Source organism: Passer domesticus, chromosome 1, assembly GCF_036417665.1.
Source record: "Passer domesticus isolate bPasDom1 chromosome 1, bPasDom1.hap1, whole genome shotgun sequence".
Lineage (NCBI taxonomy): Eukaryota > Metazoa > Chordata > Aves > Passeriformes > Passeridae > Passer > Passer domesticus.
Window position 1 is genome coordinate 4,458,161 of NC_087474.1, and position 18,283 is coordinate 4,476,443.

The window sequence follows — 18,283 nt, forward strand, 5'->3', positions numbered from 1 at the left end:
TTAGAAGCTCCTCCTGACCTCTGTACAGCTGACCAGCATGTTAATTTTCTATTTTGAACTGAAATCTCACATCCTGACTTTTCCAGAACTAAATTAACATATCCAGGATTTTATCTTAACACTCTAAGCTAGAATTCACTCCTAAGGAAAACCAGACTGCTCATATCTATTTGTATATGTTTCAATTGCACACTCTTTACACACCTGCAGGTTCCAAAGTCATGTCATTAGAGACAGCAAAAACATTCAAAAACAGCCTCTCAGAAAGAGTCAGACTTGTGCATACAAATATCATGTTTATATGTTCAAAAAAAACCCACGACAACTTTACTCCTGGTTCCCATGAGTATGTAAATATTCTAAAACAGTCCTGTGCACATATGCTGCTGCTAAGAAAAATCCACTTTTGCACAAAACCTTGGCAACGCCAGCTCAATTTCTTAAAAATGTACTAGAGCCTGATAAACCCAACTTCCTGCGTGTAAAGCATTTTCAATTTCAGTAATATTCCAATCTGCACATTTTCAGTAGCTGCCAGGCATCCATCTTCTTCAGGCAATTAAACCTAAATGTAATTTATGAGACAGAGCCAATCTGCTGAAGGTGTGGTACCGTAAACACTTGTTAGCCAAATGTGAATTCTTTAATCAATTAATACCTCAAGCCACCGTTTCATGAGAAAACATAAAATTATCCTTTTATACTGTGAGGGTGACAGAACACTGGCACAAGTTGTAGATTCTCTATTATTGGAGACACTCAAAACCCATCTTGATGTAGGTTCCAAGTTCCAGTGCTCTTGGGCAAGGGAGAGGAGTGGACCAGATGATCTTCAGCCATCATTCCTAACCCCAGAATTGTATGAATCTCTGAATTAAACTCAATTACCTTAAGAACTGGTGCCTTTTCTTCACAGATCAGCACCCGGATATCCGGATTTCGTAGATCTGTACAATAAATCTTCCTGTCTCTCCCTCCTGAATAAACATGAGTGAAGGCTTCATTGACCTGCAGAGCCCAAACACCCTCATCGTGGACTCTGTACGTGGCTATGCACCTCTGCTGGCCCAGGGACCACAGGCGGATCGTCCCGTCAGAGCTGCCTGAAAGACACTGAGCAACGACCAGCACACTTCAATCAACAGCTACTGAAGTATTTCAAAGTATTTTTCCCCATAAAAAAGATTTATATATTTATATTTTTCCTCTAAAATGGTACTAAATGGGTAACAACTCTAGTCATGATTGCCAGTATTTTATGTAAACCTACTGCGCACCTAGATGAACGTGTAATTAAAACTTTCACCCATCAGCCTCCCCCCCTTAACCACTAAATATCTATAATCTATGACATTAAATAATTACATTGAAACAGATTGAAATTTCTGCTCTCTGTAAACTGCCTTTCAGGTTAAAGCACATACCTGGGTGCCATCTCTGTTCAACAACAAAGCTTTGACATTGTCTGTGTGCCCTTTGAGTTTCATCAGTTTTGCACAAGTCCTTGGATCCCACACCCTTAGAACCTATGGAAACAGACAGTGGATAAATGACATTAACAGCAGTCTTCCCACCAATGTGCTACCTCCGCAGAAATTAAGGCTTTCCAAATTAATCAGCCCTTATTCCAAACATTTGGACAATCATCACTGAAAATATATTTTTGAACAAGACAGATATAACTATATCTCATCTCATGCAGCTCTAATATACAGATGTGATCTTCTCCTGATTTTAATTGAATTTGCTCTGGCTTCTCCTGTCTTAAAGAAATTAAAGGATGGAAGTGACTGGAAACAGGACAGTGTGATGTGGGCATAAAATGTGCTTCTGAGAGTCCTCTCAGATGCTTCATTGGTGTATCCTGTTTTCTGGTTTACATTGTCTTGGAAATAAAATTCTCTCAAGGTCAGATTAGACAAAAGAAACTAACTCAGAGACTTAAGCCTGTTTTAACTTCCTTAACAAAGAGCAAGGGCTGTCTCTTGGGAGCACTTGAGCTTCATTAGCTCACTTCATTTCCCACCTCCTGCAGGCATCTTGCAAATTGCTAGCACCTTCTCTCCTACCTGCAGCAACTGCTTCAGTTTTGATAATCATCTGAGTCATGTGCCCTCACAATCAGAGCTCTTGTGGGGAAATGTAATGATCCCTGACAAAGGGGTTACACAAGATGATCTGATTGTCTCCCCTATGTATTCAAGCTCTATGGATACATCACATCTTCAGTCTGAGGCAGGATTTGTATCCTACACTTACACTCCCACTTAAGAGAAGTGTCTGCCCTCACTATTGAAAACACAAAAGCTGCTACAGACATGACATTGAAAATGAATAAAATTGTCTCTTTATACTGAAATCAAACTGAAGTGAAATGAACCCCTCCAAATTTTGCTTACCTTTTCAGTGGACCCTGATACAATAACTGTTCCCATTTGATTCATTGCAAGGCTGTAGATTGAGTCTTTGTTCCCACTCAGGGAAGAAGCTATTTCAAAATAAAATTCACATTTTTAATTTTAATGCTGTTATTTGAAAAACATACTTATGGACTCAAAACTGGTATTTTAATACTCTTTGACTCATGAAAATAGTGCCACTCTGCCCCATATATAGAATTGCTTTAAGAAAGGCTATAGTCAGCGTAGTGCTGGGAAAACCCCATTCCAATTCTTAATCTACTGCTGCATAAAAACAAAGTAACCCCTCAGATTTATGGTGATTACAATTTTAGTGACCATTGGCACCACAGTTCTGTGCCAGGGCCATCAAACTACTCTTGCTCAACTGCGTCACTGGAATATGACACTTCTTTGTGATCTTGTAACAGACAGCATTTGGATTTAAGTGTAGATTTTTTCCAAACTGAGTAACAGTAAAATTCTACATTTTGTATTAAAGGCTCTTCTAGCTCAGCAGAAGTGCAGAGAAGTTACACTGCAGCACTGAAATGTGTTACTTGAGCAGGGATGCTACCTCTGCACTTGAGAAAACCATATGGCAGCTCCTTAGCATCACACCTACCATCAGAGCTGAGGAATTCTATACCAACCAGCCTAACCCTCTTTTGGAGATTGAAGTACCAGTCCCTCAACTCAGAAAAGCACAGACACAGCAAATGAAAATAATTTATTTGGAGAGCTCAATTGGGCATTTCATCAAGCCTCAAATCCATACCATCAGTATGCCAAGAAAGCTGAGAATAGCAACAAACTGCATGGCCAGTAAAAATGTGAAACTTCACACAATGATTTATTTCTATGATGGAGCTAAGTTTCCAACACAGGATTTGTAATCTAATACCATAATTTAATACCATATTTTGTCACAATGGAGAAACCTGTGTCAGGGTGGTTTAGGCTGAAAATCATGAAGAGGTTCTTCCCCCAGAGGGTGGTGGGACACTGAACCCCAGGGCTTTGTCATGGTCCCACGGCTGCCAAAGCCCCAGGAGCATTTGGACAACAGTCTCAGGCACAGGGTGACATTTTTGGGATTGTCCAAAATGTAGGGCTAGGAATTGGGACTCAATAATCCTTGAGGGTCCCTTACAATTCAGGATATTCTTCAACCCTGTTATAGAATTATGCAGCTTTACTTCAGAGTCCTCTTAGCCACTGGTTATAGCATCCAAATGTAAACTGTCAAATTAAATCTATTATTTGGAGCTAAAATACAGTGAGTTTTCCACTGTCCCTAGAGAACAGCTGAAAGCAAGATACAGAACTGAAAACTCTTGAAGGTTGGCACACTGTTCAACAATCATAACTTAGGAAAGGATAATATACAAAGTTATCAGAAGCTGGATAGCAGGAATAGGAGAGTCTTAAATGTACAGAAGCAGAATTTATGCCAGAAGAAAAACAAAGCTCAACTCCACTGCCTTCTGGGAGGGACTACCTCTCAAAAGCTAAATCTCCCCTTAATTTAAATTACATCTCTGCTGACTGAGAGACTCTTTAGAAATAGGCTTCCTATTAATGCTGGTTTGTGTAGGTAGGTAATCAGATAGAAAACTAATGCACAGGCACAATATTCATTTGTACTCTGAAAAATCCATACTGCTTGAAAGGACTCAGGAAAATAGGTTCTGTGAGGACATTGTGTTCTTTCCAACAGAAACAGTTACTGGAGAGCACTAAAATGAAAGAAAAAAACTCCTCTGCTTCCTCTTCCTCTCCCTTACGAAATATTTGTGCTCCTACTCCAGAAATGCAAATTTCTCGCTGTCACCTTAGAGGCAATATCTCCACTTCCATTTAATCCTGGGTTCAAAACAAGCACCAGCTCCTCAGTACTCCCCATTTCTGATTCACTCCAACCATTTAGGTTCTGTATCACTGTTACAGTGTATAAGAAATGTTTTTATGTTTCTTTATTACCACACAACTCAGTTTTCCTGTGAGCTCACAAATAAACTCTTCCTTCAAAAACACTTTGTTGAAGTAGAAGACAGCTAAACTTACAGTTATCAGCAAAGTTTGGCTATAAAATAATTCTATTTTCAGTAAAAAAGGAAGAAATAGAAGGATTTTATATTTCTGGGAAATATAAAGTAGATCTCTTTAGTCATGTGCTATCCCAATAGGATTCTGCAGTGCAACACAGCTCTCTAAAGCCATGTCTCCTCCAAAACTACTCAGACATGTCAGCACAAGGCTATGCTTGAATTAAAAAGTTCTTTAGACAACAAATGAAAAACTGACAGTTCTGCTCAGCAGATGCACCTCTGGCTTCAGAAGCTACCAAATCTATAAAATTAAACACACCTTTGGAAATCAGCCCAATACAGCAAATAAAAACCCCCACACCAACTGCTTCTTACTTACAGAATTACATATTCCTGAAATGTCTTAGGAATATGTGTGTCAATTCCAAGTTTTAGCTTTGCAGATTTTCCTGGAGTCATTACTAACCCACGACTGAGGAAGCAATAGGCTTATTTAGGAAATTGAAGTGTGGCAGTGTGCAAAATGGTTCTGTTCTTTCCCAGTGTTGTTGTTTAAATGTCCATTAAACTAACTAAAAAATGAAAGATGAATCACTGGGAACACAATTTTTCCAACCTACCTAACAGGCAGCAATGTACACTGTGGTCACACTGGATTTTTCTCAAAAAATCAACTGTAAAACAGCCAATACAAACCAGGATGCCACAACCCATATCTATTTTATTCACTTAAACCCAACTGAACCTAAAGACTGGTGTGACAATTCCCAGAAGAGCAACTTAACCAGCTCTACCCTGACCAGTCTAAACAAGGCAGTGTTGGAATTGCTGTATAAAGGAAAGATCTCACAATTTATGTAATGCATTTCTGGGAGAGAGAAGCAGGACGGGTGACTTCCTAAAAGATGTGGGTGACATTGAGAATTAATCTCCAGTTTCTCCTTGCCTTCCAATCTCTAGTCAGTCAGATCTCAGTCTGTTATCCTCATGTGTAATCAGTGCTTTGTGTTTCTCTGTGTGCTTTTTAGTCTAGCTTATCTAGTAACTATTCTTCTCACAGATTTGACAAATGTATCAAATCCTGCTTTAGGAGCTGTACTTCCTGTTTTTTTCAGCATCTATACAAACAAAAAACCAACCCCAAATCACAGAAAATGTAGGAACAAACAAGCTAACAGAACATTTCGATAAAAGGCTGGTTTAGAGGTTAAAATCTTCTCAAGTTAAAGTTCTGTCAAGTTTCAGAGAAACCAGTATGTCACAGTTCAGGAGGAACAGTTCAAAAGAGACTTGTCCTCTATCCTAAATGCCATGACTGTTGGCTGCTCTAGATTTCCAGCTATTACATAACACAACAAATAGACTGAATGCATACAAACCCCCCCTTCAAATTTCTTGTCCATTTTTTATGTACAGATAGAAAAAGGCATCCCTAGTTTTAAACCGACCTCACAGATTATGCTACTCAATAAAATGCATTGCATTTGCCTCCCCTCCCCAGGTACCTACTTGTGACAGTATTATTTGAGGCAGTCAGTGCTGTGAGAGTATTTACATCCCAGAGGAATATCTGTCTGTCCAGCCCAGCAGATGCTACCAGCTCCTTATCTTTTGCATATGCTAAGGCTTTCACATAGTCCTACAATAAAATAAAAGTAACAATATGAATCAATGTTATGCTTTTGAAGTCCACATCTTAATAATTTTAAGAAGGGCACTGATCACACACAGTATTTACAGATAATGTTTTTCACCTTATGCGTCCTTAGTGTTGACATGCAAAATCCCTTATGTGCATTCCACACTTTAACAGTAGTATCTGAAGAAGCAGATATCACTAAATTGGAAAGAATAAAGACTAAATTTTAATGGCTTATATATTACTTTAGAGCATATTTGTACTACTCTAATTTGTTTTTCAAAAGAGATTAAAACAATTTATATAACATTTCAATTTTCATTAAAACAGCTGCTTACACTATTTACCAAAATTAAAATATACATCACAAATTAATTTTACACGCTAAGAAAAGATGCAAAATAATTAGAGCAGCAGATAATTTACTTCTATGCAGTTTCTGAATACTGCAGTTCTGAAACTTTTAAGTACTTACATGTTTTGCCATTGCAGCAGAGCACAATGTCATTTACCCAATCTGTGTGATGTTCCATAGATGCTATATAAGGGTCTTGCTGCAAATTAAGAAAAAATAAGCTCATCACCAATAGAGAAGATTGTGACTATCACGTCCTGTCGTGGTACCTTCTTTAACCTGCATATGGATTCAAAGTTTCCTAGTGCAGAGTTGTTTGAAATCACTCCCCCAGAACCCTTTTTGTGAGAACCACACAGTTATGTACAATTAATGTATTTGCAGAGATCCCCATGGCAGGGAGGAATGATGCAAATGACTCCATGTCCTCAGGCTAATTTATTACTTTATAATACTATATTATATTAAAGAACACTATACTAAATTATACTAAAGAACACAGAAAGGGTACTTACTGAAGGCTAAAAAGATAATAATGAAACTCATGACTCTTTCCAGAGTCCTGACACAGCTTGGCCCTGACTGGCCAAAGAGTCAAAACAACTCACACCAGAACCCAACGAAACAATCACCTGTGGGTAAACAATCTCCAAACATATTCCAGACGAGCAAAATACAGAAGAAGCAAATGAGATAAGAAATATTTTCCTTTTCTCTGAGGCTTCTCAGCTTCCCAGGAGAAAAATCCTGGGTGAAGGAATTTTTCAGGGAATGTGAATGCCACATACAATACCACAGTACAAGCAACATCAAAAGGATTCTGTGATCACAATAATTGGCACCTGTTAAAAAACAGCATCAGGTACAACTCTGTAGGCAGCTTACCAGCAGGATAACTTGGAAAAAAAGTAGGTTTAGAGCCAGGAAGGCTGTGCTGACTGACCTTGTGCTGATTGACACTCCATATCCGTATGATGGAGTCCCGCCCTGCTGTGAAGAGTCTGTTTAATGCTGGGTCCAGCTGAAGTGCATTTACCCCGTTCCGGTTGTACTTCTCCACTTCATCTCTAATCACATAGGAAACCTGAAACACATTTGCATAAATCCAATTATGGTATTAAGATATTGACATGGCCATAAAATCTGAACATCTAATTTCATCTTTGTATGGTTCTTGAGTAGAAAATATGAAGAGTTTTACAAGCATTGTTTTTTCAGTTGAGAGTTATCAGCACCACCAAAGTCATTTTTGTCCCCAAAAATGGGGAAGAGTCGCAGAGAAGATTCAGCAGTGATAGAACTGGAGCCCAGAAAATTCTTTCAATCATTGCAACTTAAGCTGAGTTAGACCCAGAGAATCCTCAGTTCAACTCCCTGCTGTGTGTGCACATTCTGGGTGATCTTAGAACACACTGAGTCTGTGTGTCACTTCCCGAGTGGGTTCCACAGTTTCCATAGCTGCAATGCCAGCACTTCCCAGCCTCACAAAGGAGAGGATATGTTCACCATGGCTTACAAAGTACTGACAGACTGCAGATTCAAATTCAACAGGTGTCACTATTATTTTTAAACCAATTTTTTAAGAACTACCTACCTACCAATATAATAAGAAACTCAAACTCTTAGTGCTCTTTCAGATAAATTATTCCACTAGTTTCTTTCCTTCCACGTTTGACAGCAGTGTGTGTAAAGGTTATTTCATGTATTTGTTCAGAACAACTAAAAGGAAATTTCAGGAGACCCTGAAAGGCTATGGCAGTCCCCACTACTGGTGTTCAGTAAATACAATTCTAAGACACTGCAGTTTCTTCAGATCTACTGCACTGACTTTCCTGATCTCTGGATTTACACACTACTCTGAGGAAAGCCCTCAGAAAAAAAAGCTCAAAGCTGAGGAAAAAGTAGGGAAAGATGCTAGATATGCAGCTTCCCAGATTCTATAAAATATAATCAGAACAAGGTAAAATTTCATGCTTGGTGTAATCAAAGCTGCTCAAAACAGGAATCTTCTGGATACACAAGCACCCGTGTTTTGAAAATGCTTATAAGGAATAGTCTTGGTCTAGAGATCTGAAAGCTATTTTTCACCCCAGTAACTGTGTTAAAGAAAATGTTTTCCAGATCAGATCTCAGTGACACAAAATAGATCCAACAAATTGAGATGCTCAGTGGTCCTTATCACAGTAGTAGTATTTGACACAAGTATATTTACAGCTCAGATTTTGTACCATGAGAGCTGCAAGGTCCATTTGTGAACGTGGGAAACACCTCCATCAAATTATCCCATCCTCAGGCAGCACTGAGGAGCCAGAGCACTGCTGCATCCAGAAAACACATGTCCAGTGCCATTCTCTGGTTGAGAAACAGCTGCAGCAGCTCTACAGACCAACACTGAAGGATCACAATTAAGAGCCTCCTGAAGCTTTGTCTCAACACTCTCCATTATCATTCCACAAGTCCTTCACTACAATTATTAATGTGATGTACATAATACATAATTATATATCTACAATACATTTACAAAAGTGTATTATTATATCCCAAATGCTCTTAAGACCTTCTGTCAGCCACTCTCAGCCCTTTTACTACCACAGCTCTTCCTCCCAGTTTTAGATTGCCCTCATTTCCAATGCTTTCAGCTTCTCTCACCCATTCCAGACTCATCCATAGCATTCTCACTATCCATGCTCAAGTTTCCACCTACACACAGCTCCAGAGACGCTGCTGAAAGGAGACACCATCAACCACGCAGAAGTGTCATGTTAAAGCACTTCAAGCATTATTTCTTTATGAGATGCTGGGAGCAAGATCCATGAACCACTCTTTACCTGGCCTTAATCATATCATGGCTGTATTGCTGAAAGACCCACACAGGTTATGTGTACAAAAGTTAAGGTTTAAAATTATTCAAACACAAGGCAAAGGGATGCCCATCAAATTCACATTGCTGTCAAACTCTCTGAATAAAACCAATGAAAGCACTCAGTTAAAAATATTAAATGTGAGCAGCTAAGACACAAACCTAGACATCAGTAGATCAAATTGAATGTTATTCATTAGAGAGAACAGTATTTTCCTGGTACAGTATCAGGCTCAAGATCAGCAGGGCATTTCACCTGTTTTCCCAAATGCTACCAGGATATTCTTTGAGAAATCCTCAATTTTTGGATTTGTTCCTCCTCTGTCAGTCACCTCCCATATTTGTTATATTTTCAGGTATAATTTGAGAGTTCTTCATTCCACTCATAAGTTAGAATGTCAAACTATGTTAGTCACCTAAGCATGATAATGCTGATGCTTTTTGCACATAATGATGTTACTTCTTTTTAGTTTAAAGGAAGTCAAGAAAAACACAGCCATAAATATTTAAAAGTGCAAAAAAATCCCCAAATGATGGCTTACTTTAGTAAATAAGGTACTTGTCATATATGATTAAAACTTTCACAGGACTTTGGAAATTGAGTCATAATTCTACATTAATCTTGATGAAATTAAAGTCAGCTCAACCAAATGCTGTTTTTCCCTCACAAAAAGAATCAGAGGAGACTGACAATCATTTCTCATTATTACCAGTATTGAAATAGTCAAAGTTAATTTGTCCTCCATTGCCTTTAATGACTTCCACATGTTAATTTAGTCAAACATCTCTTGGCAAGTATTGTTTTTATTTTAAAAAAACTGGGATAAAGAGAGGGGTTATATTGTTCCAGTGTTATTGTTCCCTGGTAGATCTGAACCAGATCTCAGCAGAAGTTGAGCAGAAAACCCAACATCATCCTTCTTTCTCCCTGTGACAAACTAGAGAAAATAACTGCTGTAACAACTGAATCAAACAAGATAAAAATCTTGTGTTCCTCTTCGTGGTGTAAATACAGGAGATCTTTGATGTAAAAAAATATGACAAAACAACAAAAAGAGCTTGATACAAAATTTCCCATCAGTGACTGCTACTGTGGACAGAATTCAACAAACTATTTTTGACTCTCCTCAGAATTTTACAAAGTGTTATTTACTGTCCAGAGAAGGAATAGTATACTAGTCCTGATAAACTGTCTTAAAAATTGAAGGAGTAGCAGTAAGAAGAAAAAGAAATCCTTATTTTATTAGGTAATAGTAACTTCCTCCATGTGACATGGAGAAACTGTGACAGATATTTTTCAATCATAAAAGTAATTCTAGTCCAAATTAAACATGGACTCTTTAGTTAATTTTTTAAAGATTTCTAATACTATAAGGACAGACAAAGAAAATCAAAATGAGGGAAAATTATTCTGTGGTCAGCAAGTTGATGGAACACAACATCAGCACTCCAAATGAACACTGCAATTTGAGCAGCTGGCTAAGGACAAAGAAAACCATCTGTCCTGAAAACAGTGTGAGCTGAAAAGGGCTACAGCAAAAAATGGACTCTCCAACTCATTTTGGAGATCTAATGATATCCAACTAACTGTCAGCTGTTTACACTGAAAATACTTAATAAATTTATTTGCTCAGCCAAAAAAGAAATATTCAATGGTCCACTCCTGCTAACCAGTCACTGAGGCTGAAATAAACATCTTGCATATTAACAAAACTAGAACAAGACACACAGCACATGTGGCTGAACTAAAAACAACCCCATGAGACATTTGCTGCACACCACATGGAACCCTCTGGAAAGGGAGGTGTAACACCAGAAGCATCCAGGCTTGTACTTAAATGTGTTTATTCCATACTAACATAGAGGGAAAAATTAAGGGCTCCACAAAATCTATTTGTTGAAAGTCAGCTGAAATGCATGGGGAATTTGAAGTGTATCAATAAAAGCAACAGCAAGTTGGGTAAAAGAGCTGAAGTTTGTGTAAGAGTGGTGGACATGCAGCCAAGCCCACAAAACCAAAACATTCACTAATAAGAACAGAGGAAGATTGCTGAGAACCCACACGTGTTTCTCCATTATGTTCTTATTTGGGGAGAAAAAATTGAGAAAGTGCTTTGTTTGGTTGGGTTTTTGAGTGACACTTAGCATAGACTGAAGAAATATTAGAAGATTTAGTAAGTATACAAAACAAAAATAAAAACAAAGAATATTTTCAAGCCTGTGTGTACACAAACATAACTAAACAATATAAATGCAGAGAAATTGTGGTTGAGGAGAAACTGCTGTGATAAAATTCACCTCTGCTCCTGAAGCACACAGGCCTTATCACTGAAGATAAAGCACTGGGTTCTGCCTGGAAAGGGGTGTGCAGACCCCCAGAAGCGAGGGCTCTGCCACCTCAGTGCCATCTGCTCCGTGCAGGACAGGCTGGAGCACATCCCTGCTGTGCCCCCTCCAGCAGAGCACTGAGCCAGGGCAAAGCACAGACACAAAAACTGGGATATAGATCAGCGTGGCTTTATGCCACATGGGCTGGGAGGAGCAGGGCTTGTGGCATGTGAAATATTCTAGTGACAACCAAAGCTTTGCCATCGACACTGCTGCAGCTTTTATAAGCTCCCAGAATAAGAATCTTCCACAGCAGCAGTGGAACAGCACAAACAACCACTCATTATAAGGAGTTTATGGGATTCAGGAGCCTAAATGGATCAGGAGTAATCATTTTAATGACTACCTAAGAGCTCCAGACATAAAGCTACTGCCCACAGATATATTTTGGCACACAAAGCCAAATGAATTTCTTGCAGGACTTACACTTATCCATGCAGGAAACACTTGTATCAGTTGACATGGGATCACGTTACCCTTGTTATATTACATGCATTATAACAGACTTTATCTTCACAGATGGGTAAAATCTGCTTTTAAAACAGCCCACCAAACCACACGGAGGAAATAGTAACCAGCTGAGCTCTGAGAACACTCATTCCTTGTTTCTAAGTGAGCAATTAAAAAAAAATATTTCTCAAAATCATGGAAGGGTTCTATGAGATCTGGATTGCATCAAGAATGAGATAAGCAGCAGTGAAATACCAAGAAAAAAAAAACCAACATTGCTTTACTATCTTGGCAGAGCACATGTATCCCTAAAACATGGCTTTTAATTAAGAAGACTATTTGAATTTTTATGAAGGCTCCAGAACAAAAGTAATGGAAGGCATTAAGAAGCTCATTTTATCCTTTTACAGTGGAATCAACATACTGGCTACTTGTTTGCTTAAACATTATATATGAAATAAATATATTTGTAATGATAATTTTTACATTTATTATATATAAAATATAAAATTAACAAAGGTATCACATCTAGTAAGGTGCAAAAATTAGTGCACAAATATGACAAATCAGTTCAAAAAGATCACAATGGTTTGGGTTGGAAGGGACCATCTCATTCCAACCACTGCCACAGGCAGGGACACCTTCCACTAGACCAAGGTGCCCAAACCCCCATCCAGCCTGGCCTTGAACACTCCCAGGGATGGAGAATGAGATTCTTGTTCTGTACAAGACTTAAAGATAAAAAGTGCTTAAAATTCATGCAATCGTATAAGGATGCTGATCCTTACACGGCAAAGTTTTCATGTGTTTTTTGAGTTTGGGGGTAAATTTATTCTGGCCAGGGAGCAAGTTTGGGAGAGCAGTTACAATGCAACCCCTGCAAGGCAGCTCCTCCAAGGGCCCTGCTGGGAATGCTTCACCTTGACCTGACTGCCAGGACAACATCTGAAAGCTGCAGCACACGGCCAACAGAAGCGTCTGACACACCCCTGCATCCTCCCTCCTTCCCAATTCAGGGTCTGACACACCCCTGCATCCTCACTGCCTCCCCAGATCAGTGTCTGACACACCTCTGCATCCTCCCTCCTTCCCAAATCAGTGTCTGACACACCTCTGCATCCTCACTGCCTCCCCAAATCAGGGTCTGACACACCCCTGCATCCTCCCTCCTCCCCAAATCAGTGTCTGACACACCCCTGCATCCTCCCTCCTTCCCAAATCAGGGTCTGACACACCCCTGCATCCTCCCTCCTTCCCAAATCAGTGTCTGACACACCCCTGCATCCTCCCTCCTCCCCAAATCAGTGTCTGACACACCTCTGCATCCTCCCTCCTTCCCAAATCAGGGTCTGACACACCTCTGCATCCTCACTGCCTCCCCAAATCAGTGTCTGACACACCCCTGCATCCTCCCTCCTTCCCAATTCAGGATCTGACACACCCCTGCATCCTCACTGCCTCCCCAAATCAGGGTGTGACACACCCCTGCATCCTCACTGCCCCCCCAAATCACTCAACCTCACTCCTGCAACCTTCAGAAAGGCAGGGCTAAGCTTCACAAACATGAGCCACTGAACACTTCAAATGCCTGACTCCCATTTAAAGAATTTAAATTCCTTTCTTTTTCTATTCATAGAATTTATTTTGAGGCCCAAAACCCTGATTAAACCATTAGAAACTAAAATTATATGCAGAAGCACCTAAACTGACTATTTTGGACGGCTTTGCTTACCAGCAGAACAGGTGCATCCAAGCTCATAATAGTTCTGATTTCCATAAACTTCAACCAGCTCTCCTGCCATGTAAGGAATCAAGTTCCTTCATGCCTGAGAAGTGTCTTTTGTAAAACCCTCTCCTTCCATCCTCAGAGGTTTGGAACAAATTCTCCTCTGTCTCTCTCAAAAACTCTCTGTAAATGCACCCTAAATGCTCAGCCAGGGAATGAAAATAAATCATGAGTGGTTTTATTTTTCCATTTGCAGCTGATGGATGAAACAGCCACTTAAAACTCCTTTACCTGAACAAAGTCCTGTCACTAACCAAGCAGGTGAAATAATAAGAGTCAAAAAAAAAAAATCCAGCTTCTAGTCAAACTTTATAAATGTTTATCATGGAATGGTTTGGGTGGGAGGGGACCTTACAGATGCTCTCATTCCACCCCCTGCAATGGGCAGGGACATCTCTCACAATGCCAGGCTGCTCCAAGCCCCATCCAAGCTGGTCTTGAACACTTCCAGGGCTGGGAGCTTCTCTGGGAACACAACCAGTCTGGATCTGAACTCACAGAGCACTGCTGAGACACAGAGCAGTGTCGTGTACATCACAGGTCATTAGTACACGAGGTGAAAAAGTACCCCACAGCACAAGGAGAACAGACAAAACATGAAAAACCAGCACAAAACCACCTGCAGAAACAAACTTTTGAGCTAAGCAATGCTTGGAGAACAAAAAGTAGTAGTGACAAAAGGAAACTGGGAGCTCTTTGATGCATGCTGCTGCCAGGGAAACAGTTCATAAATAGGAGTGCATCAAACAAATATGAAGGTATAATAAAATCCCCCTCCTTAGGGGTGTAACCTGCAAAAACTTGTTCACAGCATTGGCATTCTTTATATTTTAAAGTATATTCAATTTTTTTTCTGTCAAGACAAGGGAATTCTTTATACAGAATTGAAAGAGTGCTTCCCTTAACCACAGAAAACACTAAATGCTCTGTAAGATGCCCATTTCCTCTGCATGATAAACAATGCATCCAAAAACCAAACCCACCTCTGTTTTTAAAGCTCCTAATGCTATTTCAAACCTAATCAATATTTAATTTGATCCCAGTGGATAGGTACAGCTGAAACTGGCACTTGCCACTTGCTTTGCACATTGATAAAGCACTAAATCTTTTCCATAGTGAAAGCTGTAAAAACATCTAAAGGGCAGGCAGTATCACAAATTAAAAAAGCATTGAGAACCATAAAATAAAACCATTTTTATGAGTTTAACTGTTAGAGTCTTGACATTTTATACGTACTTTGGTAACTCCAGTCTCCACCAATGCTACAACAATCCACTTGCAGGTACACGTGAGCCCAAACCACAGGGTTTAATTAATTTAATTCTTCCTCAAGTGTGCTGAGAAAGTCTACACCCATTTGCCTGTGCCATGGGTTTCCTTCAACAAATGCTGCCTGGAGATGGCAAGGAACCCTTCTGAAATCTGAGAAGAAAAAACCCTGCTCCTTGCTCTGTGCAAAGGCACAGAGTGTTTTACAGAAACTGAGCAGAAATACGATGCAAAGCAGATCACAGAACCGTGGAATGGTTTGGGTTGGAAGGGACCTTGAACACCACCCAGTTCCAACCTTCCAGCTTCCTCTGGACCAGGTTCTCAGAGCCCAGTCCAACCCGGCCTTGAAATCAATTCCAGGGATGGAGCACCCACAGCTTCACTGGGAAAACGATTTCAGCGTCTCACCACGCTCGCAGCAAAGAATCTCTTCCCAATATCTAATCTGGCAGCGGGCACAGCCGAGACAGGAGCCCGCAGCCCTGGCTGGCCATTCCCGCTCCCCCGCTCTCGGCTCACCTCCCGCCGCGTTCGCTCCGAGCTGCTCCCGCGGGCGGCAGACCCCGGCCCCGTTCGGCAGCGGGGGCAGCTCAGCCCCGGCTGCCTCAGGCGGCCGCTCGCCCCCGCCACGGCGGCCAGCGGGGCCGGGAGAGACCCCGGGGGCGCGCGGCGCTGTCTCCCCTCAGCGCGGCGACGGCGCTGCCATAGAAACCCCCAAAGGCCGACACCCTGCGGCCGCTGGCGCGGCCCGCGAGGCTCCGGGCGCCCCTCGAGCCGTGCCGGCCCCGCCGCGCCCTCACCTGCACTTTCCGCCGCCCCGCCGTGTTCTGCCGGTGATGCGCCGCCATCTTGCATGTTGACACTGTGGCGTCATGTCCGACCGGAAGTGCCGGCCCCTCACCCGGCCCGCGCGAGGCTTTTATAGGCGAGCGGCGGGGTGGGCGTGGCCAAAGGGGGCGCGGCCAATGGGGGCGTGGCCGCCGTGCCCGCCCTCACGCCGTGCCCGCCATGTTGCCGCCTCATGAGGCGCCGCCTCAGCCCGGCCCCGGGGCGGGTCGGGTGTGTCCCCTTCCCCTTCCCCTTCCCCTTCCCCTTCCCCTTCCCCTTCCCCTTCCCCTTCCCCTTCCCCTTCCCCTTCCCCTTCTTCGTCCCTGTTCGCCTCCTGGTGCTCCTGCGGTGTGTTCGTCCTGCTTTGCTTCGTTTCGAGTGGTGGTGAAAGGATTACGTTGAAATAAAGGGCCCAACCAAATAAACAAAATCAGCGGTTTTAGCTGCCAGTAATAATCAGACGGTTCTGTACTTCATTAATAATTAATTAATAATAGCCAGAGATTTCTCAGTGTGGGATATTCTTGTCGATTAAGAAGTGGGGGTGCTGGTTAGAGCATGGTGCTGATAACTTGCCATGGGTTTGATCCCCATGTGGGGCACCCTTAAAAGCTGAACTCGATCATCCTTGTGGGTCTCTGCCAGCTCAGAATATTTTGTATCTCCTTCTGTATCTTCTGGGTGAGGAGCTGTGTGCAAGACTATTCTCAGCACACTGGCACTACAGGACACAAAAAAAACCATGACACGAACACGCTGCTGTTCTCAAGGTAAAAAGGGACGTTTATTTTCTGACTCCAACATTTATAGATTTCCAAAAGTGACAGTGGATTGGAGGGTGACAGTGCCACCTCTCCAATGACACTGGACAGACCAACAGTCCATCAAATTTCTCCTCCTCCAGAAAAGAATGCAAAACAAGAAGTTATTCACAGAAAGTGTGTGAGAAAGTTTGCTACAAGAATGTAAACATCAGAAGGCTTAGAAAATCTTAAAAAATCAGGGCGACAGCACACCATTTCTTAGACTTCTTAGATTACTTCTTTGTGGTAGATCAGTAAAGGTCTAATAGTTAATCAGTGAAAAAAGAATGCTGTGAGAGATGAAATATAAGGGTTAGGGAGGAAATTATGCATTCAGGTGTTCCTATTCTTCAGTGCTGGCTGCAAGGCTAAGTAGAATATAAGGGTATTTATTTCTTCTGCTGATTGAAGCTTTGCTTCTTTTGATACAGATCAGTTTTTCTAGCAGTGAAGAACTGCATGTCCTCATCGCAGCTGCAGGTGGAGTTTGTGAAATGAGATCTGCCTTGGCCAAAACCCTTCCTTCACTGCAGTGTTTCACAGAATAATGGAATGGTTTGGGTTGGAAAAGACCTTAAAGCTCATCCAGCTTTAAGGGTGCTCCAAGCCCCATCCAGCCTGACCTTGGACAATTCCAGGGATCCAGGAGCAGCCACAGCTTCTCCAGGCACCTTGTGCCAGGGCCTCACCATCCTCACAGGGAAGAATTTATTCCTAATAACCGAACTAGAATCCAGTGTTTACTGGTTAGGTTAAGTTAAATTTAAGACAAAATTAATGCTGCAATAGTAATTTATCTCCTTTAATCCAGCAGCAAGAGTTGCAGTTACAGACACACCACTTCCAGAGAACCACTGCAAACATTGGGCTCATTGTACATTGTCATGTTAATGTATTTTTGTGGCTTTTACAGCAGATTTTGGACATGATGGAGTCTAAAACTGTGGAGTTTTTTACTCGAATGCCTTGCTTATGCAGACGTAGAATATGATATCTCAGGAGATTTTAGTCACACAAAACATTTAGATTGTATTTTAGATCACCAAGTTTCACATCCCATAAAGCACAGCCTAAATACAGTATTTTCAAACAGTTGCATCTGAGTCATGCCATAAATTATATATAACCTACAACGCTTTTGGTTTCAAGCTATGTAGAATCTACCATTCCTTTGGGTAATTTTTCCATGATTATCTGATCTTAAAATGCATGTCTTTATATCTTGAATTTGTGTAGCTCTTATCCCAAGTAGAGAACCTATTACAGCTTTTCCTGGAGGATTTGAGAGGCCTTTTTTTATACAAAACATTTTCTACTTGTAGTTGTATAATTATATCTTTTAAAAATGTATTTGGGAGTAATGTCCTAAAACCAGTTAGTTCATTTATTCCAAAACAGCATCAACCCCACTGATGTAATTCCTGGAGATATCTGTTTAGTCCCTAGTTGCAA

At 41.1% G+C, this 18,283-nt stretch overlaps 1 protein-coding gene across 3 annotated transcripts in view; it reads right to left on the minus strand.

Moving 5' to 3' along the window:
* Positions 1 to 16,104, minus strand: part of WDR48 (WD repeat domain 48) — a 33,249-nt gene extending 17,145 nt beyond the window's left edge. Inside the window, exons 1-8 of one of the 3 annotated variants that reach the window (XM_064425563.1) lie at positions 16,001 to 16,104; positions 7,388 to 7,528; positions 6,565 to 6,643; positions 6,205 to 6,287; positions 5,960 to 6,089; positions 2,400 to 2,488; positions 1,425 to 1,526; positions 889 to 1,113 (exon numbers count right to left, since the gene is read on the minus strand). In XM_064425563.1, the coding sequence (XP_064281633.1) occupies positions 889 to 1,113; positions 1,425 to 1,526; positions 2,400 to 2,488; positions 5,960 to 6,089; positions 6,205 to 6,287; positions 6,565 to 6,643; positions 7,388 to 7,528; positions 16,001 to 16,048 (897 nt within the window). In that variant the 5' untranslated portion in view covers positions 16,049 to 16,104. Of the gene's footprint in view, positions 1 to 888; positions 1,114 to 1,424; positions 1,527 to 2,399; positions 2,489 to 5,959; positions 6,090 to 6,204; positions 6,288 to 6,564; positions 6,644 to 7,387; positions 7,529 to 7,645; positions 7,860 to 15,719; positions 15,743 to 16,000 lie in introns of those variants that run through there. The other 2 variants (XM_064425715.1, XM_064425647.1) reach the window with 2 other exon arrangements.
* Positions 16,105 to 18,283: the final 2,179 nt, after the last annotated feature.